At 39.4% G+C, this 25,637-nt stretch overlaps 1 protein-coding gene and 1 long non-coding RNA gene across 3 annotated transcripts in view; one reads left to right on the forward strand and one right to left on the reverse strand.

The window, feature by feature from the left end:
* Positions 1–25,637, forward strand: part of LOC125309865 — a 67,365-nt gene that overhangs the window by 37,838 nt on the left and 3,890 nt on the right. For both annotated transcript variants that reach the window (XR_007196205.1, XR_007196204.1), the window contains 6 exons: positions 1,927–2,045; positions 3,010–3,094; positions 11,208–11,359; positions 21,020–21,080; positions 22,538–22,612; positions 24,622–24,756. This is a non-coding gene — a long non-coding RNA (uncharacterized LOC125309865). The remainder of the gene's footprint in view (positions 1–1,926; positions 2,046–3,009; positions 3,095–11,207; positions 11,360–21,019; positions 21,081–22,537; positions 22,613–24,621; positions 24,757–25,637) is intronic.
* On the reverse strand, positions 1,935–17,543 carry LOC125309859 (myosin-7). Its single transcript, XM_048266986.1, has 38 exons — positions 17,498–17,543; positions 17,009–17,217; positions 16,460–16,603; positions 16,209–16,365; positions 15,881–15,908; positions 15,690–15,792; positions 15,509–15,601; positions 15,320–15,383; positions 15,140–15,238; positions 14,810–14,913; positions 13,854–13,992; positions 13,534–13,652; positions 13,247–13,396; positions 12,991–13,161; positions 12,575–12,884; positions 12,189–12,271; positions 11,196–11,401; positions 10,779–10,902; positions 10,551–10,687; positions 9,864–10,119; positions 9,346–9,588; positions 9,084–9,260; positions 8,839–8,984; positions 8,660–8,750; positions 8,177–8,566; positions 7,941–8,067; positions 7,726–7,844; positions 7,429–7,625; positions 6,307–6,490; positions 6,050–6,215; positions 4,922–5,046; positions 4,353–4,661; positions 4,046–4,249; positions 3,665–3,961; positions 3,478–3,582; positions 2,985–3,080; positions 2,757–2,891; positions 1,935–2,006 (listed from the first exon to the last, which is right to left on the reverse strand). Exons 2-38 carry the CDS (start codon positions 17,207–17,209, stop codon positions 1,986–1,988), a joined length of 5,820 nt encoding a protein of 1,939 aa, XP_048122943.1. The 5' UTR covers positions 17,210–17,217; positions 17,498–17,543; the 3' UTR covers positions 1,935–1,985.

Genomic DNA, 25,637 nt, shown 5'->3' on the forward strand with positions numbered 1-25,637 from the left:
ACCCAAGACTTTTTCAACGAACGTTTTTTTGGTGTAGGCCTATTTCTGCTTCAAATTGTGCAAAACTATGGCCTGCATTGCTTCCGCGTCATTACAATGCACGTCTTCATGTTTCTCGCGTGTAGGCTAATACTGTGAAAAACTGTGAAAACTGTGTGCAGCGATTTTGGGCTTGAATCAAGCTCTGGATGTCTAGCAACTAGTGGAGGAGAGTACAAATAAGATTTGTTACCGTACTTGGATCTATCGTCTATTTTAATCAGTGTCGTTGTTTGTCGCAATTAAAAATACCCTCAAGGGCCGGATTACATTATTATTTTGAAATAGGCCGTGGGTCGGAATTGGGCCGGGAGTTTGAGACCCCTTCTGTAGAAATAGTGCAAGAGCAACACATCTGATTGTGTTGCTATTAAAATTGCTGATGACACTGTGATCGTGTGATTGATTCATTGAAACTTTCTTTCACAACAGTGAGTCTTAAATTATGAATCTACACACCTAAAGCACGTCTTGATGATGACATGATGCCATTTAAATTCAGAAAGAACACAAACCAGTCTTTGATTTTGAAAACATAAGCATGGTAAACTGAATAGCGAAGGGCCGAAGGCCTACAGTAAAATGGTGTGTCATCACATAGCCTAACAAAAATGAAAATGTACTTAGCTGTATTATTAGCTTTTCCCATTGCTGCTTGCTTGGTTGTGGTTAGCCCTACTTTGTTTTTTTTGTTTAATTTCCCAAATGATCATGGAAATTCAGGATTTTTGTCAGGTAAAGTCAGGAAAAAGTCATAGAATTTAACATCTGACTGGGAGAGTGGGAACCTTGGAAGTATACATACATACATACATACATATCCCCCAATAACTTTGTAGCAGAAAATAAGTAGTCCGTATTAGGGAGCTTCATTTTTGCCCCTTTGTCCTCACATTTAGTCTAGTCTAGCCCTTTATTTGTATAGATTGAAGCATCGATAAGAGTATCGATAAGAGTATTGATAAGAACCAAAATCGATAAGCAGTATCAGTATTGATAAAATCCTAACGATACTCATCCCTAGTATAAAATGTGACAACCAACAGGAAGTAAGTACTTCCAGTATATCAAACTAGAAAAAAAAAGTTGTGGGCAGCCGTGGCCCACTGGTTAGCACTTCGGACTTGTAACCGGAGGGTTGCTGGTTCGAGCCCCGACCAGTGGGCCGCGGCTGAAGTGCCCTTGAGCAAGGCACCTAACCCCTCACTGCTCCCCGAGCGCCGCCGTTGTAGCAGGCAGCTCACTGCGCCGGGATTAGTGTGTGCTTCACCTCACTGTATGTTCACTGTGTGCTGTTTGTGTTTCACTAATTCACCGATTGGGTTAAATGCAGAGACCAAATTTCCCTCACGGAATCAAAAAAGTATATATACTTATAAAACAATTAGCACACGCGTCAGATGTGCATTTGACACACACACACCACACATGAGTACATTGTTAGATCATGAAATCTCAAAGTGCTTGGGCCCGTCATTGCCGGTTGTGGCTACATTGTTCATTTTGTATTATAAGGTCTGTTCTGTGAAGACTATACAAGCACATGTGTATAGAATAAATGTAAGTTATATATTTTGTCTTTTGATGATGTCGTTAAGACGGGTATAGTTAAATTGTTCAGAATAGGTAAGCATTTTATTTTATTCTCGAAACGTTAGTTGTAGTCAGGAAAGTTTCTTGAACCTCCGATGGGAACTGAGAGTCTGAGTCTGAATGTTCAGCGTGCATAGAGATGGTTGCAACTCTCATTGCTGTACCATCTTGCATGTTGCATCAAATTCTTTTAGAAATCAAACATCACTCAAATGCAAAAAAATTGTTTTGACAGTAAATCAATACAAACATCAGATTTCAATTGCAATTTCACTTTATTCTACTGAACTACAGGTATGGGAGCCAAAGTGAAGCTCCAGAGCACTGCACACAATGGTTTCAGAAAAGGCTCTTCACTCCTCGTCATGCCCTTTCTGTGAAAAAATGAAGGGAGAAAAAAGAAAATGAGTCTGGTGAGTTATTTATAATAATACATTTACTACATTCTGATGTAGCAAATGTTTTTTTTATGGATTGGCTGGAGAATTTAACCTGAACTGTGATATTTCAGTTAACAAAGAAAATGACCTAGTAATTCAGCTTTGGCAGTAAACTGGTCACTTTTAATTTGTGATATGTCACAATTAGGTCTATAGTATTTTTTGAACGGTTTCTTGCACAGCATATCTATCAATACCCTGGCTATAACTAGGCAGGACTAGCCCCCAATAACTTAGAATCATCTTTGAAAGTATACAATCCTGACTAACGGTAAAAGACCACATTCCACCCTTTGGCTAGATGTGTGGATTGTCTCTGAGTTCAAGAATGATGGTTGGAGAAGTCACTTTATGTAGAACTCCGTAGGATTCAAATTCTCTTGAAGGCATGCAATGGCATTCTTTCATTAACTTGCATTGTATTTGATACAGCACCACTGAAATGCAGGTATTATAACAGGTGGTATAGAACAGTTCGTCTCTGGCTGGTTATCATGTTAAATGTAATGGATATCTGGGCAACAGAGCATAGACGATTTTAACATTACATCAAAATGGTTATCACTTCACAATCTGCTGCTATTTCTATGTCATGTTTGAATGTTTTAAACGAAGCCATGATGGGGGATTTTGGTTGTAAGGTGAATTTGAACACATCAAGACACTTTATAAGAGTTGTCTCACCTTGCCACCTGCATCACGGCTCTTGGTTCTCATCTTGTTGACCTGAGACTCAGCTATATCAGCTCTCTCCTCAGCCTCATCCAGCTCATGCTGAATCTTGCGGAACTTGCCCAGGTTGCTATTGGCCTGCTCTTCCTGAAAAGCACAATAGGTCACATAACTGAAGTTTGTCCCTTGCTTAGCAGATTGAATATCCTGGATGTCAGTGTTGAATTTTGGGCCACTTACAGCCTCTTCTGCTGATCTCTTGTAGGACTTGACCTTCAGCTGCAGTTTGTCCACCAGATCCTGAAGACGATGCAGATTCTTCTTGTCTTCTTCAGTCTAGAGATAAAGAGGTTGGTAAGCCATGATAACAGCTATGATGAATAAGACAGAAAATATATAGTATGTATAGTATATAAGTATATATACTCTTTTGATCCCGTGAGGGAAATTTGGTCTCTGCATTTATCCCAATTCATGAATTAGTGAAACACACAGCGAAGTGAAGCACACACTAATCTCAGCGCAGTGAGCTGCCTGCATCAACAGCGGCGCTCGGGGAGCAGTGAGGGGTTAGGTGCCTTGCTCAAGGGCACTTCAGCCGTGCCTACTGGTCGGGGTTTGAACCGGTAACCTTCGGTTACAGGTCCGAAGTGCTAACTAGTAGGCCACAGCTGCCCAATGCAAGATAAAGAACAATAGTTTCATTTTGTTTACTAGATGCCTACTGTAGTACCTGGTAGGTGAGCTCCTTGATGCGACGCTCATATTTACGGATTCCTTTGACAGAATCATTGGCCTTCCGTTGCTCCATTTCCACCTCACTTTCCAGCTCTCTCACCTAAATGTAGAAAAAACATTTTCTAAATATATAAACAAAAAAAATCTATTTGAAGACAGTTAAGAACAAACACAACACCCACCCTGGACTCCAGTTTCTGGATTTGCTTCTTGCCACCTTTCATGGCAATTTGTTCAGCTTCATCCAGACGGTGCTGCAGGTCCTTGATGGTCTGCTCCATGTTCTTCTTCATGCGCTCCAGGTGAGAACTGGTGTCCTGCTCCTTCTTCAGTTCCTCTGCCATCATGGCAGCATCAGTGATGGCCTTCTTGGCCTTTTCCTCAGCATTCCTGCACTCCTGCACAGCCTCCTCTACTTCATTCTGCAGCTGGGATGTATCACCCTCCAGCTTCTTCTTCTGGTTCAGCAGGCTGGTGTTCTAAATCGGAAGACAGAAATGTTTGTTATGGTCTGTGTCATATTGTGAATTAGTCAAAAAAAACACCATGCTTAGGGATTTTACCTGAGAGTGCAAGAGCTGCACCCTCTCACTGACGTCCAGCAGCTCCTGTTCAGCCAGTTTCCGGCCTCTCTCAGTCTGCTCCACCAGGGACCTGAGCTCATCCAATTCAGCCTGCAGCAGATTATTGCGTCTCTCCACAATAGCAGTGTTCTCTTTGAGATCACCGTTAACACGGAGAGAGTCGTCAAGCTGCAGTTGGGCATCCTGCCATAGACAGAGATATTGTGATTAATCTTGAACTAACTTGAAGTTGTTTAATAATAACTGTGTAATAATATTACAGTGTAGGTCAATTTTGTTGTTTAACCTTCAGATGTCCATGCAGACCCTTGAGCTGCTTCTGGGCCTCAGATGCCTGCCTGTTGGCCTGGCTGAGCTGAATCTCCATCTCATTGAGGTCTCCCTCCATCTTCTTCTTCAGCCTGAGAGCCTCATTCCTGCTGCGAGTCTCAGACTCCAGGGAGGTCTGCAGGGTATCCACCACTCTCTGCTGGTTCCTCTTGGCCTGCTCCATCTCCTCATCCTTCTCAGCAAGTTTACGCTCAATGTCAGCTTTGACCTGATTGAACTCCAGCTGAGCTCTGAGTATCTTACCCTCTTCATGCTCTAGAGAACCCTATGGAAATTTAACAGCAATGACATATAGACAGTACAGCACATTATATTCACAAAATATTAAGAATCCTTTCAATTGGGACTTTGGGATATGAGATATTTAATATTTAATTAATATATATATTTAATATATAATATTTACTCTAAAGTAGCCTGTGGAAATTTAACAGCAATGAAATAAAAACAGTACAGAACATAATATAAACTAAATATTAAGAAACCTTTCAATTGGGACTTATGATATTTATCATATTATCATACCTCTGCTTCCTCAAGAGCAGTCTGGATCTCTGCCTTCTCTTGCTCAAGTGTCTTTCTGACCTTCTCAAGCTCATGAATGCTCTTTCCAGTCTCACCAAGTTGCTCAGTAAGATCAGAAATTTCCTCTGGAGGGGGGAAATGATAGTCTTAGGCCATGTCCAAACAAAAAGGACAGGTATAGGCCAGTCCTTTATTTGGTGAATGGAGGTGCAAATCATCTCCTTTACTTTCTTTGGTCATAGACCCTTTCAACAATAAAAACAAAAACAATGCTTGAACGTTCTATTTGGTTCCCAATCTACTTCCTCTGCATTAAGATAACATATGGAATGTTAAAACAGAAGCCTTGTGGGGCTGATAATAGAACTCTCTTAAAAGGGTCTATAGGCTAGTCTGCGATTAACATTAGCTGCTATCACTGCAAGTGCATATTAAACAATACCCCAAGTTGTGATCCACCGCTGCATTTGTAAAATGTCTATAATACCATTTACCTTTGTTACTAACAGTCGATACTTTCTGCCTACTTCAAATTCCGCATTCACATTTAGTGCACAACTAATGTAACATAATTTCTAAGAGACAGGCTCATATCTGATCTCACTAGACTATGAATGCATTTATAGTATTTACGTTGTAAGATTGGCACTACGCACAAATTCATTTTAATTAAAACAGCACTGCCCTAATAACCTCTGACTAATTCTCTCGTGTCAGCCACTGACAGTCGGCTCAGCAGTTTGTGATGTTTACTGAGTATTATCTTCTTAGGTAATGTCATGTATGAAAACTAGTATTACCAGGCAATACTATAATGAGTGTCAGGTCGAGTGCAGCTGGGTTTAAGGGTCATAGGTGGGGTCAAAGGTGACGTCGTTTTCCTGCTCCACACGGCAAGGACAAACAGCCATTTTAAAAAAAAAAAAACACTCTGGAACCCGTTTTCCAAACGTTTTGTTTTTGTTCACCTAAAACGCCGTAGTCATGTGGACACAAGGCCAAAACGCTAAAAAAAATAATGTTTTTTTACCACTTTCACGAAAACTGTCCTCGACGTGGTGGAGGTGCTACTGTATAATGGACCTCATAATCATATACGTTTTTGTCTTTAGGGAGGATCAAACAGACCTTGGAGATTTTTGTTCTCCCTCTTCATGGTCTCAAGGTGATCCAGAGATTCCTCATAAGAATTCTTGAGTTTGAAGAGCTCAGTGCCAAGAGATCTGGCCTCTTTCTGGGAGCTCTCCAGCTCAGTCTGGGACTCCTCAAACTTCTGCTTCCATTCAGCCAGGACCTGAGAGAATTGAAATATTAATATAGTATTAGTTATTAGAAATATGCAATTAAGCCTAAGATGCCAAAACTAATCATTCTGAATTCAATACCTTATCAAAGTTCCTTTGTCTCTTGTCCAGGGCAGCAGCAGCAGCATTGGATCTCTCCACATCTACCATGAGATCTTCAATCTCATTTTGCAGTCTATGCTTAGTTTTTTCCAAGAAGGAACATTTGGCATTAACGGCTTCCACAGCTTCCTCTGCATCTTGCAGACGTTGAGCCAGTTTTTTTCTGGATTAAAAAATCATTATGTGTTTCACAAGACATGTTTTTCCTCTTTATCTGACTTTTAGGGCTCTATTTTAGCGATCTGACACCTGGTCAGAGACGCAAGGTTTAAGGTGTGTCCAGTCCACATTTGCTAATTTAATGGTGTGATTTTGTGATCAGAGGCCAGGCACATTGTTCAAAGGGTTGTTCATATGTTTCTTAATCAGTCATGGGTGTGTTTTGGGCGTAACATCCTTTAAACCAATGAGAGTGACATCTGTCATTTCATTTAACAGCAGGCAGCGCAACATCAAACAGCGCGTCTGTATTTTGACAGTCAGCACATTTCAAGGAATCTGCTTGCACGCAAGACTGTGTATGCAACACAGAGATTCCTTTTAACTTTGCTTTACCAAAACCTGTGTGTGACTAGCAGAGTATAGCCTATATACATCTGCACTCGCCTATTCATAAACTCATAGGCAAAATGAAACTTCATCATGATCTTATAGGCAACGACAAAACAGTTTTACACAGTTATTTACTTTCACTATTGACTGACAAGGGGTTACCATCAATAGCCTGAAAAAAGCAACATTTACCCAAATCATGTTCAAATGACTGAATAAAAATCCTAAGGATATGTATGTTGCAGACAAGTTGTTTGGGACTTGTTGCTAAGGGCTGCTTACATCTCGTGACAGTATGTCTTCAGCTGTGCTTTATATGCCTCTTTTGCTAAAGACCAGTTTTTTCTTGGTCAGTGGCGTAATGATTGTAAAAGGGTGTAAATTATCGATTTTTGGATCATGCACCAGACCACACTTATTTCTTTAATTGACACACCCATTGGCACAATGTTCAATTAGTGTAACTTAAGAACAAGCCTTGCGTCGCGCTTGATGCTGGGTGTACGATAGGGCCATTAATGTTAATAGTGTCAGTTCAGGGGGCCTTACTTGGCATCTTCTAGCTCCTCAGTCCTCTGGATGGCATCAGTCTCGTACTTGGTTCTCCACTGAGCCACCTCAGAGTTGGCCTTGGAGAGACTGCGCTGCAGCTCAGCCTTGGCCTCCTGCTCCTCCTCATACTGCTCCCTCAGGAGGTCAGCATCATGGCGAGCAGACTGCACTGCATGGGCTAGTGCATTCTTAGCCTGGGAAGTATTATTTACAGTAGGTCAGAATAGATAAATACATTAATATTAACCTTGATAGGTTTGTAGGACAAAATGTATTTTAATTTGTTAAAGACACCTTGATTTCCTCCTCCAGTTGTCTTTTAAGGTCTTCAATCTGTTGGGTATAGGATTGCTTGCCTCTAGTTAACTGAGAGACAAGAGAATCCTTCTCTTCTAGTTGTCGGGAAAGCTCTCCTGTTTGAAACATTATGTGTATGTTTACATGAGAGTGTTTATGTTTAAAGTGACATAATATACAACTTGTATTATGGCAAAATTACTTTTTCATACCATTTTCAGTTTGAAGCTTAGCTTTTTGCATAGTGAAGTCATTGATGCTTCGCTGGCCTTCTTCAAACTTGGTCCTATATTCACTCATCTGATCCTCCAAGGTCCTGCACATTTTCTCCAAGTTTCCCTGAAAAAAGTAAAGTTAAACATTGAAAAACACATATCAAATGATGAGAAAAAGATCTGAAACAGTAAAATGAACATGATAGTTTTGTTAAATTTTCACTATACTGTACCTTTGCTTTGGAGACTTGCTCCATGTTGGAGACCACATCATCCAGCTCCAGACGGAGTTCACTCTTCTCCTTCTCAAGCTTTTGTTTCACTCTCTGAAGGTTGTCAATCTGCTCCCCGAGGTCAGCTACACTGTCTGCATGCTTCTTCCTCAGTGTGGAGGCAGTGGCCTCATGTTGCAGAGTGGACTCTTCGAGGTCTCTGCGCAACTTCTGGAACTCAGCCTCCCTCTTCTTGTTCATCTCAATCTGGGCAGCAGTGGCACCTCCAGCCTCCTCCAGCCTCTCACTGATCTCCTCCAGCTCTCTGGCCAGGTCTGCCCGCTGCTTCTCCACTTTGGCTCGGGCAGCTCTCTCAGCCTCCAACTCCTCCTCTAACTCCTCAATGCGAGCCTTATTTGAAAAACAAACAATACATTTACATATAAGATCCTTTTGAACTGTGGAATTTTTTTTAATTATTCATAATCATTATTTTCTTTTTACCTGAAGTTCCTTCAGCTTCTTTTGGAGCTGGGATGCCATAGCTTGTTCATCTTCAATTTTGCTGTTTAGTTGACTTATTTCAAAGTCTTTCCTATAAACATTAAAATTAGTTGTTACATACATTTAACTAAGCCAATTTTGTGCACTGACTTTTGAGCTTTCAATAAGATTATACATACTTTTTTAGTCGCTCATCCAGCTGTTGTTTATCATTTTCTAAATCCATCACATTTTCCTGGGTCAACTTTAAGTCACCCTCAAGCTTCCTCTTAGCCCTCTCAAGATCCATTCTTATCTTCTTTTCCTGTTCTAGGGACCCTTCTAGCTGCAAAACAGAGGAAGATAATTACAGGGAAGACATATGTCTTGCAATGCACTGAAAGAGCAGAACCTTCAGAATTTTATCCTTCTTTTTATTGCCTACATCATCAACTTGCTGCTCCAGCTTGGCTTTGGCCTTAGTCAGAGTGTTGACTTTGTCCTCCTCACTCTGAAGGTCATCCAGGGTTTGCTGGTGAGCTTCCTGCAGTGCTTTCTTCTCCTTGGTCAGCTTGGCAATGATTTCCTCTAGAGCTGCCAACTCTTCAGTCAGGTTTTTAACCTATGAAGAATAGGTTAGAGTCAAATGAACTTTCAGAAATGGTTAGGGAATTCATCCCAGGTATTTAAATTTCAAATGAACTGACCTTATTCTCAGTGGCATGTTTCTCTTTCTCTACTTTAGCTAGAGTGAGCTCCAGATCGTCAATGTCCTTCTTGAGTTCAGAGCACTCATCTTCCAATTTCCTTTTCTTTGTAGTCAGCTCTGCATTCATCTCCTCCTCATCTTCCAGTCTCTCTGTCAGCTCCTTGACTTTGGCCTCAAGCTGAATCTTGCTCTTGATCAAACCCTCACAACGTTCCTCGGCATCACAAAGATTATCTTGTTCCTGAGGTATTTATTCAATGAGAAAAAATAGTATATTAGTAGTAGTAGTCAATAGAAAAAACAGTAAAGGTATCTTTTTATGGTCATATATTTTGGTCTTTAGTACATAGATTTTCTTTTCTTCAGTAAAAAGTAAGACACCTGCGAAAAAGGTACAAGAATATGGGATGATACTTCATCAATACAGTACATCGTCATCATCTATCAATGTTTTTAAAAAGAAAGAATAAAAGAAATGTCTTGTTCACGACACTCTGGCAATGTAGGGAAACTCACAGTCTGAACTTGAAGTTGCAGGTCATTCTTCTCTTGGAGAAGAGAAACCATTTTCTCCTCCAGCTCTTTTCTACGAGCCTCAGATTTAGCGTAGGCCTCCTTCAGCTTCAGGAATTCTTCCTTCATGTTGGCCATTTCCTTCTCTGCCTCAGCTGATCTCAAGAGGGGCTTGATCTTGAAGTACATCTTCATCCAGGGCCAATTCTTGACACCCATGAATGCACGAACATTCCACTGGATCACAAGCAGAGCATCCCTGGGAAGATCAAATCCATTGTTTAACTCAGACTGCTAACAGCCATTTGATCAAGCAGATGTATGTTTTCTTTATGTATGTCTTTATGGCGTTATAGCTGTGTAACAATCTAGGCATGTGTTGTGTCATTGTTCATTAATTATTGTTTTTATTACAATTATTATTACTATAGTCTTACCTATTACTATTGCTAATTATTACTATATTATGTTTATTACTATTATACATAGTCTGTTTGCTTTTATAGTTTTATGATGATAATAGTGGTGATTTTGCCTTTAAATACATAAAGGTTTGCTATGTTCACTGCCAACTTGGAAATGACCCAAAGGCTTCATTCACTGGCAGTCAAATTAAGGGTAACAAATGCCAGTTGGTGCATAAGTGGAGAATAGCTTGAGAGAAGCATCCAGTAAAATTATTATATTTACCTGCGTTCAACAAGCTTCTGGAACTCGATTCTTGCAAGATAACCACGGGATCTTGCCTGGAAGTTTGTTATGATTAGAGAAAGTCGATCATCTCGCATCTCCTCAAGTAGACCCAGTAGACCCGCTTTGAAGAACACCTTCAATTGGGAATGAAAGAAAGCCACTGGCATTTACATGAAATACACAACAAACTCCAATATGTTCATTTTTACCATTAGTGAGATATACCTTTGTGTGCCCAAACCTATACTGGGTATGGTCAATGTCGAGAGATCCCAGTAGCTTTTCCGCACACTTTTTGCTGTCAATAAACTGTCCCTCTGGGATAGCAGCTGGATTCAGAATGCGGTATCTAGAAAATACAACATCTTTATATGGGTATGGAAATATTGGGCGACTTTTTATTAGTTGATAAAAAATGAATGAAAAGTAGATTGTATGGGAGTGATGGTAGAATTGTGGCTAAGGAGCTAGGCTAGCAAAATTGTGGGTTCAATTCTCGGCTTCCACCATTGTGCCCTTGAGCAAAGGCACTTAACCCCCAGTTGCTCCGAGGACAACAGCCCTTGTATTATATGACATATGTAAGGCTCTTTGGTTAAAAAGCGTCTGCTAAATGAATAAAGGCAATAAATGTCAATTTACCTCTGTTTGAAGTCAGGATACAGGATCCTGTTGGGGAAGCCCTTTCTGCAGATCCTGATGCCTTCCAGCACACCGTTACAGCGAAGCTGGTGCATGACCAGAGGATTCTCCATGGCCCCAGGAGTCTTGGTCTCGTTGGGGATGATGCAGCGCACAAAGTGGGGGTGAGTTGACCTCAGATTGGTCATCAACTTGTTAAGGTTCTCCTGTAGATGCAGAAAACAATGTTAATATTTTGAGATTTTCTAAGAGATCTTTTGAATTACTTACAACCTAATTTTGAACTGAGTTGTATTGTATGAAATTATACCGGTACATCTAGTGTTGTGTTGTGATATATCACCATGCACTATCATAAAACAGCTACTAAGAACTACTGACATAACACTCATACATCATAATAAATAATTATAAACAATGAAAGTTGTTTGTATGACACATTTTCCATACTGAAAGTTTTAATAGTTATTGAATCTGATACAGACCCATTTACTACAGAAGTATATGCTTATAATGTCTGTAGCACATGCATGTTTGCAGGGCACCTGTGGTCTACTGGTTAGGGCTTCGGGCTTGAAACCGATCGGTTGCCAGCTCGATCCCCGACCAGTAGGAAAAATGTGGGCAGGGAAAGTGGTGGGGCACTGCTCTCCCATGCCTATATCCACGGCTGAAGTGCCCTTGAGCAAGGCACCTAACCCCTCACTGCTCTCCCATGCCCACATCCACGGCTGAAGTGCCCTTGAGCAAGGCACCTAACCCCTAACTGCTCCCCTTTTTACTTACTTATGACTGGGGGACACACAGAATTAAATGAAGATAAATGAAGACCCTTTCTTGAGATCATGGAGTGGCCAAATGTACCACTATCACAATTCTTGATATTCGGTATGTTAGCAGGTGCCATGATCATAACTTGCCAGGCGTAGCTAAACATATCATTTAGGAGATGAAGTAGCCTCATTCAGTTCCTTATCTCATATGTGAGCTCACCCTGTGGAGAGCAGACACGGTCTGGAAGGAAGAGCCCTTTTTCTTCTTTTCCTTCCTTCCTCCACTTGCTTGCTCTGCCAGTGCTGCAGATATGGGACATTATCAATAGAATATCACATTGTTCTTAAACAATATTTAGCCTTTGTTGGTCAAGGCCTCGTCGGTGTGATGATTTCATTCAAGAAGCAAAAAAAAAAAAAAAAGTGTGAACATACAACATGTTAAGATGCAAAAAATGTATGTGAAAATAGCAAACAAGTTTATTTTGACATGAGCTTTGTTATACCAGTCCAACCACTCATATACTGTATGTTCAGTTTTACATACATGCAGAGTTGGTAAAATGATCTTAATAATAATGATGTTATTTCAATGGATAGATTTACCAGAATCAGCTCCAGCATAGTTTGCAAAGAGGGTTGCAAGCATCTTCATTGTTGATTTCTGGTATAATCCGACCACAGTCTCATTGAGAGGGTCCTTGTTCTTCACGAGCCAGTTGCAAATGTTGTAGTCAACAGTGCCAGCATAGTGAATTAAGGAGAAATGGGCCTCTGGTTTCCCCTTGATAAGCCTGGGCTTCTGGAAGTTGCCGGATTTCCCCAAGTGGTTGTCATAAAGCTTGGCTTTAAATGTGGAATCACTGGCCTTGGGGAACATGCACTCCTCTTCAAGGATGGACATGATACCCATGGGCTAGATAAAGAATAACAAAGGCAGGCAACAATGGGTAATCAAAAATGCACAATTCATAGATATTTAAAAAAATCTAGTAGAAGATGCAGCCAAAGAATAATGTTACCTTTTCAATGAGATCAATACAGGCCTGCAAGTCCATGCCGAAGTCAATGAATGTCCACTCAATGCCCTCCTTCTTGTACTCCTCTTGCTCCAACACAAACATGTGGTGGTTGAAGAACTGCTGCAGCTTCTCATTAGTGAAGTTGATGCACAGTTGCTCAAAGGTGTTGAACTGAAAGAGACTCATGCTGTTATACATAATGTAAATTTTTTGATAAATGCTAAAGGTCCTACTTCTACAAAAAGCAAAAACCTACATCAAAGATCTCAAATCCAGCGATGTCCAGCACACCAATGAAGTACTGGCGAGATTGTTTGGTGTCCAAGGACTGGTTGATTCTCACTACCATCCAAAGGAACATCTTCTCATAACATGCTTTTGCAAGTGCACCAATGGCATAGTTCACCTGACAGGGAAAGAAAAACACAAGGTGAATAGACTTTCACAAATGAATAGCCTGTCAGATCTATACTGCTGTCGAGTTGGGTTTGATATAGTATGATTTTTAGTACTTTTGCAGTTCTTACTAAGTGCACCTCTCACCTGCTGGACATTCTGTCCTTTAGTGACCCACTCGTTTCCTACTTTGACCCTTGGATGACAAAAGGCCTTGACGAGGTCAGCAGAGTTCAGACCCATCAGATAAGCAGCTTTGTCGACATCTAAATTGTGATTGTATTTTTTGGTTAACATACATTGCAGTGGTACAAAAAAGTGTGGTATAAATAAAAGTGCAGTAGAATAGTTAACACACGTGCATTAGAATCAGTTGGCAGAGGGCAATGATTGTATCTCATGTTTCAAATTGTTGTTTTTAAAAGCAAGTAGTTATATCATGATAAGGCAGTGTTTGGAGTACACACCTTCAGTACCATCAGCTTCTGCCTGCTCCTCTCTCTGCTTCTGCTTGTACTTCATGTTGCCATAGTGCATGATGGCACCAGTCAGCTTGTAAATGCTGTTCTTCTCCTCTTGAGTAAAGCCCAGCACATCAAAAGCTTCCTATAGCGTAAATAATTGAGTAAGTGGTCAACTTACTCACATTGACCTTCATTCATACCAAACCTTTTATGAATGTGGAAGACAAAACGACGACAACTTGTCAAAATAAAAGTCCAAAAATCGCAAAGCAGCATTGCCGTTTTTCTCTCCAGCCTTTGTAAATATTTTATGAAAGTCTACATCGAATGTCACTTTACTATACACGTTGAGAAGTATTCATAATCACTGAATTTAACACTGGGAGATAAACTAGCCTACATTCAGCTAACATGTATTTGTGTAACCTGGAACGGTTGGACATTCCCAGTAGCAAAAGATGAGAAATAATCTGCAAAGGTATCATAAAACAAATACATTTTTGAAACAAAAATTATTTGCTTGACCATGTTCTGGCACTGGAGTAGCCCATTGACTCAGATGTGACGTGATCAGGTAAGAGGTTTGGAACAAAAACGGCAATGCTACTTTGCAATTGTTGGACTTTTATTTTGACAATTTTTTGTCGTTCTGTCTTCCACATTCATGAAAGGTTTGGTATGAATGTTGAGTCATGTCTTATGAAACAGTCATGAATGCTATGTGCAGTTTATGACAGCTGCTATGAATGTGTTATGAACTCACCCGTCAAGTAAAGTGTTACCTCAGATTTTAGCATAGACACTGCTGACGTTCAGATTGATAAATGCCATTCTTTGCGCGGAAATGAGCATACGCACGTCCTACGCCTGTTTTATGTTGTATGTTCATTTCTTTTATGAGGGCCACTGTAACTGTGTGTAACTGTTAACTTAACTAGGCCTATGTCAGTGTTACTCACATCAGTAGCATCCAGCTCGTCACCATCACAAATAGAGGCTACTTGGGTCTCTCCTTGGGAGATGAAAGCGTAGTCATAGGGGTTGTTTGTGATAAGTAGCATCTCTGAAATAGAAGAATAATAATAATCATCATGTCAGAAGTTTCCACCTCAGTGACATGTGATGTCAGGTATTAAACCAGACCGACTTATATTACAAGGGCATTGTTACATTGTCTCAGGAGCAACTCCGAAGTCAAGTGCCTTGCTCAAGAGAACAACGGTGGAAGCGGCTAATTGAACCCACAACTTTTCTGGCTGCTACATGCTAGCCCAGCTCCAGAATCTTACCTAACAGTTCTGGTTTTCTCTGGGAGAGGATCTGGTAGAAGATGTGGTAATCTCTCTCAGCCCTGAGCTGGAAAGTCACCCGAGACTTCTCCAGTAAATCTGGCAAGTGATGAGGACAAGGTTTTTATAAGCAGTACAGTATTTCAGAAATGAAAGATTTGTATTTGAATGTTTACTTACAGGTCTCAATATCAGCAGAGGCCAACTTTCCATTTGCATGAAAGTGGATTCTGATAAATTTACCCTGACAAATATATAGTTATTTTAAATATAGTATATTTTAACATTTTTAATGAATATCATTGCCAGGATTTATTTTTTTTTTTTGAGGATTTATTGATTTTTTTTTTCTATTCCAGTTATACTTACAAATCGGGAGGAGTTGTCATTTCTGATGGTCTTTGCATTACCAAAGGCCTCCAGAGCAGGGTTACACTGGATGATTTGATCTTCCAGGGTTCCCTAAAGACAGACACCTATAAGTATCATCATGATCATTATGGTTTTCTGAAAAATTGTTTTAGCACAGCCACTATCCAAATATAACAACCTTTTTGTCATTTGGATCCCTCTTGATGCCTCCTGCAGCGATACTGGCAAAGTACTGAATGACTCTCTTTGTGTTCACAGTCTTTCCAGCACCAGATTCTCCACTGACAAAGGAAAGATAAGAATTAAGATATTGTTCTGTGACATAACTTCAACAAGGAATATTATATTAATGTGATAAAACAAACTTACGTGATCAGGAGAGACTGATTCTCCCTGTCTAAAAGGGGAAATAATGCCTTTTAATTACAGTACAGAAGATGTTACCTATATTTGCCTGTACTATAAGTAATGACCATAGCCTGTTGAGTATTTTCCCAAATAGCCCAAATTTATTGTAAATCTTAGAAGACCAACCTAGGTCTTAGCTTATGTGAGATGATTGCAGTGGTGTACTTTATTTAAGACATTTTTATTTGTCTGGTGATGGAGATATGTATACAAATATAGGTAAATAAGCTATAGTATAGTTATCATAATGATACATTCACACTAGCTTCTGTAATTGTAAATGTTTTACCTGCCAGCATGTACTGGTAGGAATTGTCAGAGATAGAGAAAATGTGGGGAGGAGCTTCACTCCTCTTCTTGCCTCTGTAAGCAAGAACAACTTCCTGGTTGTACACTGGCAACCACTTGTAGGGATTGACAGTGACACAGAACAATCCAGAGTAGGTCTGTATAAAGACAAGATTGATAATGAAGAGTTTGTTTCTGTATTAGAATTGCGTAAAAACCTAGAACTCATCAATACTCATTCACTGTACTCACATAGATCATCCAGGCTGCGTAACGCTCTTTGAGGTTAAACAGCACAGCAGGCTCATGCAGGAAGGTGAACATTGCCATGTCCTCAATTTTATCAAACTTTGGCGGGTTCTGAGGGTGGACGTCTGACTCTTTCACAGTGACAACCTGGAATGGCAGTGTTTCTACAGTTATTTATAGTAACACCTACTTTCTAATCGGACACTTAAAGGTGCAGTCAGCGATCATACGCATTTTCAAGCCCACAACATTTTCTATTGGCATTCTACAGGCTGCCCAGGTGCCGGAAAATGGAAACAGAAAAACTAGGGGCAGCTTGTCCTCCCAACAAAAACTAAACACTGTGTGGAGTTTCTCTGGGAATAGTGATGTTAGGGTTGAGCTACCTCTGTTGTGTTTTGTTTGGTCCTTGGTTGAAATAAAATGAATATTGTTTTGGACAAAAGCGTCTGCTAAGAAATGTAGGGATACAAATAAAGATAGACAACCGCAACATCCCCACCTTTAAATGTTGAACAGCAACTAACCCAAAGACCAGAATATCCAACCTACCTTTCCTTTCTCAGTTTCAGCGGTGACTTTGTCTCCGTCTCTGCTTTGAATCGTTGCCTTCACAAACTCTTCCTCAGCATCGGGCACGAAGCAGGCCCTCTTAATGTCAAAGGGGCGAGTCTGGGCCTCCAGACGCTCCATATCTGACTTTCTCAGAAATGGAGCCGCCGCCCCAAACTCTGCCATCGCCGCATCACCCATCTTTCACCCTAAAAGACCATCAGGTTTTAAATTAATGACAATAGTTAAAACAACTGTATATTGTCTGAAGTTAAGTAGGTAAAGTGAAACAAATTTGAGCAGTTTTCTTTAGAATTGTTTCTGTATAGTTTGATAAATGGTATAGTTTACTGAATTCTGCATGTGTAGTTTAGTATATGTATGGCTAACTGTTAAATGCACACACGGGAGTGTAATAAATTAATAAACTTCAGCGGCATGTTTCTGACATACTGATCTTCTATAAATACATGTTGTCAATCCAGTTACCTTTGGTGTCTTTGTAGCTGCTTTACTGAATTATGCCCTAAATTACAAAAACAAAAATGAGTATAACTTTGATCACAATACTACTACAGACACTATAGCATATGGACCCTTTCAAGAGAGTTCCATTATCAGCATCATAGTTGGCCCCACAAGGCTTCCGTTTTAACATTCCATATGTTATCTTAATGCAGAGGAAGTAGATTGGGGCCCAAATAGAACGTTCAAGCATTGTTTTTGTTTACCTTGTTGAAAGGGTCCATATATGTGGTTGACTTGACATATATTGCACGTACACACATTGCAGCCCCATTATTTATTAAATATGTTTAATCTTCCCTCAGGACACCACTGTACAGGAAGAAGTTGAGCAACTAATTCCTTTACACCACATCTTTTATAATAGTGTATTTATGTGACCCAATCATATGGTTGTCAGTTATAACATATTTACATGGTTATATCTAAATGTCAAGCCATTTTGATATTCAAGCCCCATTCTTGTGATGTAAAAATGAAAAGCTTACCTCTGGATGTTTCAGTTTGAAGCTCCTCTGTTGCTAGAGGCTCCTGTCAGTCTTTTATAGGTAGACTGGTCTCTAAATATGGATGGTGGCATAAAATCAAACATGAACTATTTTATATCTCACATTGCTTTTGATTACAAAGGTCAAAGTGTGGGGGGAGGAATGTTTTTTTGTGGTGTGTGTAAGGGGTGGAGAGTATAACGTTTAGAGGACCATGGCCATGTGGCCAAATGTTTGCTCCATAAACGGTAATCCATTGGTTGGAGATTAGAGTCATAAATAAGCATTTGGGAATGGTGGGTAAATATAGGATCTTGTTAAGACAGATATTATCACATTTTATAGTCTATCTGCTAACAGTATTTATTAAAACAAAATCATATTTGTTTTGTTGCCTTTCTTTTTATTTATTTTTTAACTCATAGCTTTCATTCATTAAAGTTGGTTAATCCACAATGTATTTATAGTTAACGTGGCTTTGACAGTGTTTGTAAGGACTTCCTTATTTAAAGTATTCTGGGTCAACTGGGCATGCTATTTATGGGCCTCCAAACTGTATAGATTCCATGTTATGTTTTTAGACTATTTTCATTTGTAGTTCCCCCGTTGGTTGAACGACATATCAAGTGCTACCACAGCAGGGGCATTCCTCTCTGTCTGTAAAGGTGTAGGTTTTTGAACATTCTAAGTTCCGCAACAATTGAAGGTTCTAAAATTCTATGTTGAATTCAATGAACCCAGATATTCTTTAGAATGTTCATTTCTCAACATTCCCGTCACACCGGTGTGACGGTACTCCTTTAAGGGTTAAGAAGCTCTGAAGGACCCAACCCTTCTGAGGGTACCTCTTTTCCTGACACTTCTTCTTTCTACTTCCTTCTTCTTCTACCACTGCTTCTTCTTCCATCTCCTTCGACTACACTTGACTAGACATACACTTTTCCACCCATCCTCTGGTTGTAATATTTTATTGTTTCTTAAGGTATCCTCTCCAATGTAGCTTGAATGTTATTTCTAATTTTGTAAGTCGTTTTGAGTAAAAGCGTCTGCTAAATGAATAAATGTAAAATATGTCCCGTCTTTGTCATCTATCTGACTGAACTGCTAAAGTTAATGTGCTGAGTACCAAATGAAGGGCAAGGCATTTCAATTACCTTGATGATCAAGTGTATTTATTTAAGTTCACACAGGACGGAGGACTACAGAATGTGTAGGCAGGTTGTTTCTGAGGAAAATGCCTGGGTAGTGGGAAATACTGGAGTATCAACCTGAATCACAGGGTATTGAGAAACACCCTCTTGTGAACACTAGATGGAGCCTCATATATCAAAGTCTGGTAGAGTGGTTGTGTGCACATCCCACCTATATTTAGGCAAGGTGCAGGACTAAGTATGTTGTAAGCCGGTAAAAACAAAATAGAATGTCCACACACCAGAGTAGCTCCCAGAGTTGAATTAAAAGAAAAAAGAAATGTTTCAACCCGACAGGGTTGTCTTCAAGCAAAAAAGATATATATCAAACTTAGGGTAAAAAAAAAAAAATGTTATATAGGCCTATATGTTCTGAAAAATATGTTTGACCATAACCAACACTCAGGTGACAGCCGTCTGCCCTGACTCCCAGTAGGTCAGTCAGTTACCAGCTGGCCATTACGCTTCACATTGTCCTATTCTGTCAGTGCTGCATTGTTACCTTGCTTTCATGCTTGAGGATAAAGATAGCCTTGTGAAATTCTTCCTGGATGCATTCCTTTGACAGAGGAGGACAGCTTGTATAGTTCACTTAACGTTGTCCATTTGTGTAGAACCAGAATAGGCTGTTGACTTTTTTGGTACACTGCTTTGTTTACAATTCGCTAGTCGATTAAAAAAAAAACTGGATAAATGTAGTTTAAATGTTCATCATCTTTTTTATTTCTTTCTTTTATTTCTTTTTGGTTTGGAAGAGAATTAAATTATTTATATTTTACAGTGAGGTATATCGTAATTTCCTGCCTATTAACCAGGTTTTTCAATTTGACCTTTTTGACAACCTTCAGCTGTGAGGTTAATACACAAGGCGGGTAATATATGGCCCTCTGCCTTCTGATTAAAGCATGATCTAATTTATTGGGCACTGTGGGTAATACAAAGGTTTTTATTTATGTATGTATTTATTTATTTATTTATTTGTTCCGCCATGAAGGGACTTATATTCCCAATAATGACCGGTGTTCTATACTAACTCCATTGCCATTGACAGTGGTCATTATTTTCTTCAGAGGTCCTCTAGTCGAAAATAATGACCGCTAGAACTTTGGGAAATCCTATTCAAGTCAATGGAGCATTCTGCTTGCATTGTGCAAAGCCGTGTATTAAATATACATGTTAGCAGCATTCTATTTCAGAGATATATAAGTGAGATACGCCTCACTTATGCATACAATTGGATTTTGTAATTCTGTAACTCTAGTCTAAAGGAAAGTTTTTTTGTGATATGCTGCATCCAGAGAGAAAAACATTAATTGGACTGCATGGAATCCATCTGCATGTCCTCAGTCACAAGGGTTGGGGGTTGGAGACATATCATGACTGTATGGAACACCTGACTCAGCTTGGTATTGTTTACCCTGCATTGTTTCCTTGCCATTGTCCTTGAGGACAAAGATAACCTGTGAAATTCCTGCTGAGTGCCTCTGTCTGATTGAGGAGCACAGCTTGCGAGGAGGACTGATGTGTGACTGGTGATGTGTATGAAAAGGTCATCTCATCTCAACTGCTCAATCGAGACTTCAGCTGTGATGGCATTATTAACCTCTTCCCTTGCCTGGGATAACTTGCAGTCTTCACATCACCCACTGTCTATGTGTCTCTCTCATATTGTAATGCATTAGTTTTGGTTTAGGGGTGTTGTAAAGGATGCTATTATTATTATTCTAAAAGTAATTATGATTATTATGATTTGTCATTTTGTGTTTGTGTGTTTACCACTTTGCTTCTGTCATTGTTTTCAACTGAAGGTTTGGATACCTGTTCAACGTAGAAGTACATCTTGGACTTCCTAGTCATTCTCAAGCAGTAGTAAGTATTCTTTGAGTTACAAAATATTTCTCAGTTACTTTTACCTTATCTCATATCTTTTCTTTTTTATACTGAAGCATGTATTTAATTAGAAAGTGCTTCCAAAGATGTTCCAGTGCAAAATGTAATGAATGTAATTAGATACATTCATACCTATTAAACAGTGCACATAATAATGATTTTTCACATACTGTAGATCTCTGTTTCTCAAAGTCACTGAGTTTTGTGGTACGAAAAAAACCCTCAAAACAATTGGTGCTACCTAGCTCAGGTTTCTGCAGCCAACAGCTAGAGCAGCAAGGCAGTTACAGTGCTACACTCTGGGGGCATGATTTTAAAGATGCCCCCAGAGTGTAGCACTGTAGCTGCCTGGCTGGCAAACCCTGTCTTTTGTGTACCGACAGTACTCGGTGACCTTGAGAAACAGAGATGTGAAAAATGGCTGGAGTTCTCCTTTAATATGAAGAACTAAGTTGTTTCAGTAGCAGATTGGTAAATTAAGGGTAAGGTGTAAGCTTATATAATTTCAGCCTCAAAAAATCAACTCTACCCTAAATTGTTGTTTAGTGTAGTGCACTGCAACATGGAGAGTACTTTGTGCCTGGCTCAACGTTCAAGCATTGTTTTTGTTTTTATTGATGAAAGGGTCTATAGTAAATTTATATTACTGCAAACAACTCCACCTTCTTAACTGTATAATATGGTCTACACTGCACTATATATCTTATGCTGTTTATTCACAACCTGCCTATTCTGTGTATATCACATTGCACTTTTTTGCTTTTTTGCACTTCTGGTTAGTCGCAAACTCCATTTCGTTGTCTCTGTACTTGTACTCTGCACATTGACAATAAAGTTGAATCTAATCTATCTAATCTAATGTAATTTAATAAAAATGTAGAATAATCCCTGCTACTTGTACTATTTTCTTTGTTATACTGAAGCATGTTTTAATTAGAAAGTGTTTCATAAGATGTTCCAGTGCAAAATGTAATCAATGTAATTAGATACATTCATACCTATTTGAGCAGTGCACCTAATATCAAGGTAATGTTTCTCTCATACTGCCCATCAGAGTGTACTGTCCATCACAAATCAAGATAAAGTGTAAGGTGTATATGATTTCAACTTGAAGTGGACTAGTGTCCAGTCCAGGAATATATGCTGTCAATGTTTAATATTGCATTGATTATTAATTAAAAGAAGAAAAAAAACTCTACCTTAAATTTATGTTTGGTGTAGTGCATTGCAACATTCAGCAGACTTTGTACCTGTGGACCTTTAAGGCTGCCTGGCTCCTCCCACTCCACTCCAACTCACCCCATTCCCAGCCCTGTGTGTTAGCTGCTCATGTTAAACTCCTCCTGTCATTGAACAACGGACAGTTTGTCCCATTTCTGAAGACAGATACCTATGTATGAACCTTCCTTATTTTTATTTTTTTGTATTTTATTTAGGGTTATGGTACCATGAGGAGTTATACGGATAATTTATGCTGCATTTGCTGAACCAAGAACCTTATGGATATTAAAGTAGGTGAGCACACCTTTATCTTTTTGTTCAGTTTCATGCTATAATAATTGTATTGTATAACTATCATTCAGATGTTTTTATTGTCATGTTTCAAAGTAGATGTACTGCATAGTGGTACAAAATATGACCGCTGCTCAGTCCTGCACATTTTCTCTGCAAAAATAAATCACGCTTGCCAATTTGTCTCCATCTCCTACCCCATGTGTGCTTCTGTGTATGTGTGTGTAATTGTGTATGTGTGTTCGCTCATGAGTGTGTTGCTTGTGTATTCATACTGTATGTGTGTGTGTGCTACTTAATGAATGTGTGTGTGTGTGTGTGTACTGTATGTGCGCGCTTCTGTAGGAGTGTGTGTGTGTGTGTGTGTGTGTGTGTGCTAGGGGTGTGCTATATATATAACCTACGATAATGACCTATGTGCAAATTGGCATTATTGAGTATTTAAATTAATTTGGGGAAAAACACTCAAAAACACACATTGAAACCCCACACATTCACTAATCAAAGGTGCATGCAGCAGAAGCCCCTGGCTACAGCAGAGCATCGTGGGCCTACGTGGTCACAGCAGTAATGTTTATTTTGTGCCTTCAGGGTTTCCATACTTACACAGTCAGTTGTTTCGGGATTGTAAACCTTTGTCAATGGACTGAAGTTCGCTCTAAAGATCTACTTTTATTGCTAATCGTTTCTATATACATTAGCCTTAAGCTAACACATTCATTTCTATTCTGTTTAAACTTCTAATGCTATGAATTAGAATCTAATTCTAATGAAATGATTCCTCTTAAAGCAACACCAAAGAGTTTTTTGTGCCTTAAAATAATGTTTCCAAAATCGTTTCAGTGGTTCATCAACTTGTAACAGGGTGAAGGGCACTTCTGCATTCGCTTCGCAGCACTCTATCGGCTATAACCGCACTATGTAAGTTTGCCAGATCGGGTAGCGGATCTGTAGTTCGATGGAATGAGACATAAGAAACTACAAATTTAACTTGCGTTTGATGTCGCAATACATCGTACTTTCATAAATCATGCAACTCATTCTACCTTGTCCGTGGACATTGTTATTTGCAAAGCCGGTACTGGATAAACAAATAGCATGCGTGCAACAGAGGGAAAGTTCTTTGGTGTTTTAAGCATCCAACGTAATTGGAGGAAATAACTGTACAAGTTTTACAGTGAATCCTAAGTTTGGGTTTGAAAGTAACTTCAGCTTCGGACTTTCTCTTGGGAAACTGTTATCTATCTGCTAACCTAATGTAGTTAGACTATGCCACACACACACAGATTCAGGCAGAACACCATTGTTATCATCACGGTGCAACAATTTTAGCTGTAAATGTGTCATAGAGTGACAATGCATTGCCTGATTTGGTCAAAAAGTCACAGGTACAGGTTATTATTATCGCAGTTATGCTGTTCATAAATAATCAGCTGTAAGTAGGCTAACTCAGACTTTAAAAACACATTAAAGGATTTCAACTTTTTGATTATCGTAATTCTCAAAATTTTTGTGTGTCTTAACTTTTTGTGTGTGTTCATGTATTTGTTTGTGTGCCAATTGATGACTGTGTATGTGTGTGTGTGTGTGACAATCTAGTCTTTTATCTAAGCAGAAAGTACATTTCAATATCAACATCTTAGTTTCTCAACATCCCCTACAAGCAATCATTCGCTAAAAAACACGATCTACAGGCCGATGGGTGAACAGTCACTAAATGTGCCCAGAGCCTGTCAGGGTGATCATACACATCAAATTTCATGCCGTTCAGAACATCTCAGGCAAAGATATTGGCGATTAAAGTGCCATGTTTTTGCGTTGCATTTTTATCTTGCGGGGTTCTGGGTCAGAACAGTGGCTGGCTTTCGGGGTCCCAGTGTGGGTGTGGGGTGGGGGGATTACACATCAGTCATATAAAAAAAGATTATTTTATCTTAAGACAGTAATTCAGTACAGACTCCAATATCAGATTTTAATTTCCATTTCACTTTATTCTACTGAACTACAGGTATGGGAGCCAAAGGCAACCTCCACAGCACCGCACTCAATGGTTTCAGAAAAGGCCCAAGATAGAGCTTCACTCTTCATCGTGCCCTTTCTGTGGAAGAATAAAGGGAGAACAAAGAAAATAAAAATGAGTCAGGTGAGATATTTATAATTATCAATTTGCTGCATTCTAATGTAGCAAATGTTTTTATGGATTATCTGAATAATTTAACCTGGACTGTGATACTGCAGTTAAGGAAGAAAACTCATAGAGCTTTAGCAGTAAACTGGTCACTTTTGGTTTGTGTAATGTCACTATTAGGTCCATAGTATGTTTTGAATGGTTTCTTGCAGAGCCCGACAGTAACGGAGTACATTTACTTGAGTACAGTACTTGAGTACAATTTTGAGGGATCTGTACTTTACTCGAGTACCACTACATTTCTATCCATAACCGTGAGGAAAAAAGAAAAATCTCGGAAACCCTCAATTTGTTGTTTCCCTCTCAAACGTGATTGGATTGTGCAGGCGCCACTGATTGGGACAGCCTATCAGCAATCACCTTCAGCTTTCCCCAAAGTCAACTCCATGGTCAGATTTAGATAAGAGACGAAACCATGGACGAAACAATGGAGGAAGATGCAGCAGGTCCATCCCGGGAATATGCCAACCTGTGGCCCCACCTCTCCAGACTATTTCAATTTTCTGAACAATTTAATGATAGTTTTCGCTTCATGTGTTTCAATTACAAAATAGTATTTTGTATTTGAAATACGTATTTTAAATACATGTATTAGAAATACTGCCCATCCCTGGCAACATGGTAAAAAGATGAAAATTACTTCATTTTACCTTCTCCAAGGTATTAACATTAACATTTTTCATAACTCCATGTAGGACGTTTCTGTACATAAATGTAAACACTGTGGCAGTAGTAATGCAATATTCAGAAAATGTAGGCTACTCTTGTACTCTTGATACTCAAGTACTTTTAAAAACAAGTACTTCAGTACTTTTACTTAAGTAGACATCTGACTG

Source organism: Alosa alosa, chromosome 16 (genome assembly GCF_017589495.1).
Source record: "Alosa alosa isolate M-15738 ecotype Scorff River chromosome 16, AALO_Geno_1.1, whole genome shotgun sequence".
Lineage (NCBI taxonomy): Eukaryota > Metazoa > Chordata > Actinopteri > Clupeiformes > Clupeidae > Alosa > Alosa alosa.

Coding starts and splice junctions, on each gene's coding strand:
- LOC125309859 (XM_048266986.1), bottom strand. CDS start 17,209: ATGGGTGATGCGGCGATGGCAGAGTTTGGGGCGGCGGCTCCATTTCTG. Junction 9,589..9,863: donor TGCAACTTCAAGTTCAGACT/GTGAGTTTCCCT, acceptor TAAATACCTCAG/GAACAAGATAATCTTTGTGA. Junction 8,985..9,083: donor TGGAGCAGCAAGTTGATGAT/GTAGGCAATAAA, acceptor TCTGTTTTGCAG/CTAGAAGGGTCCCTAGAACA.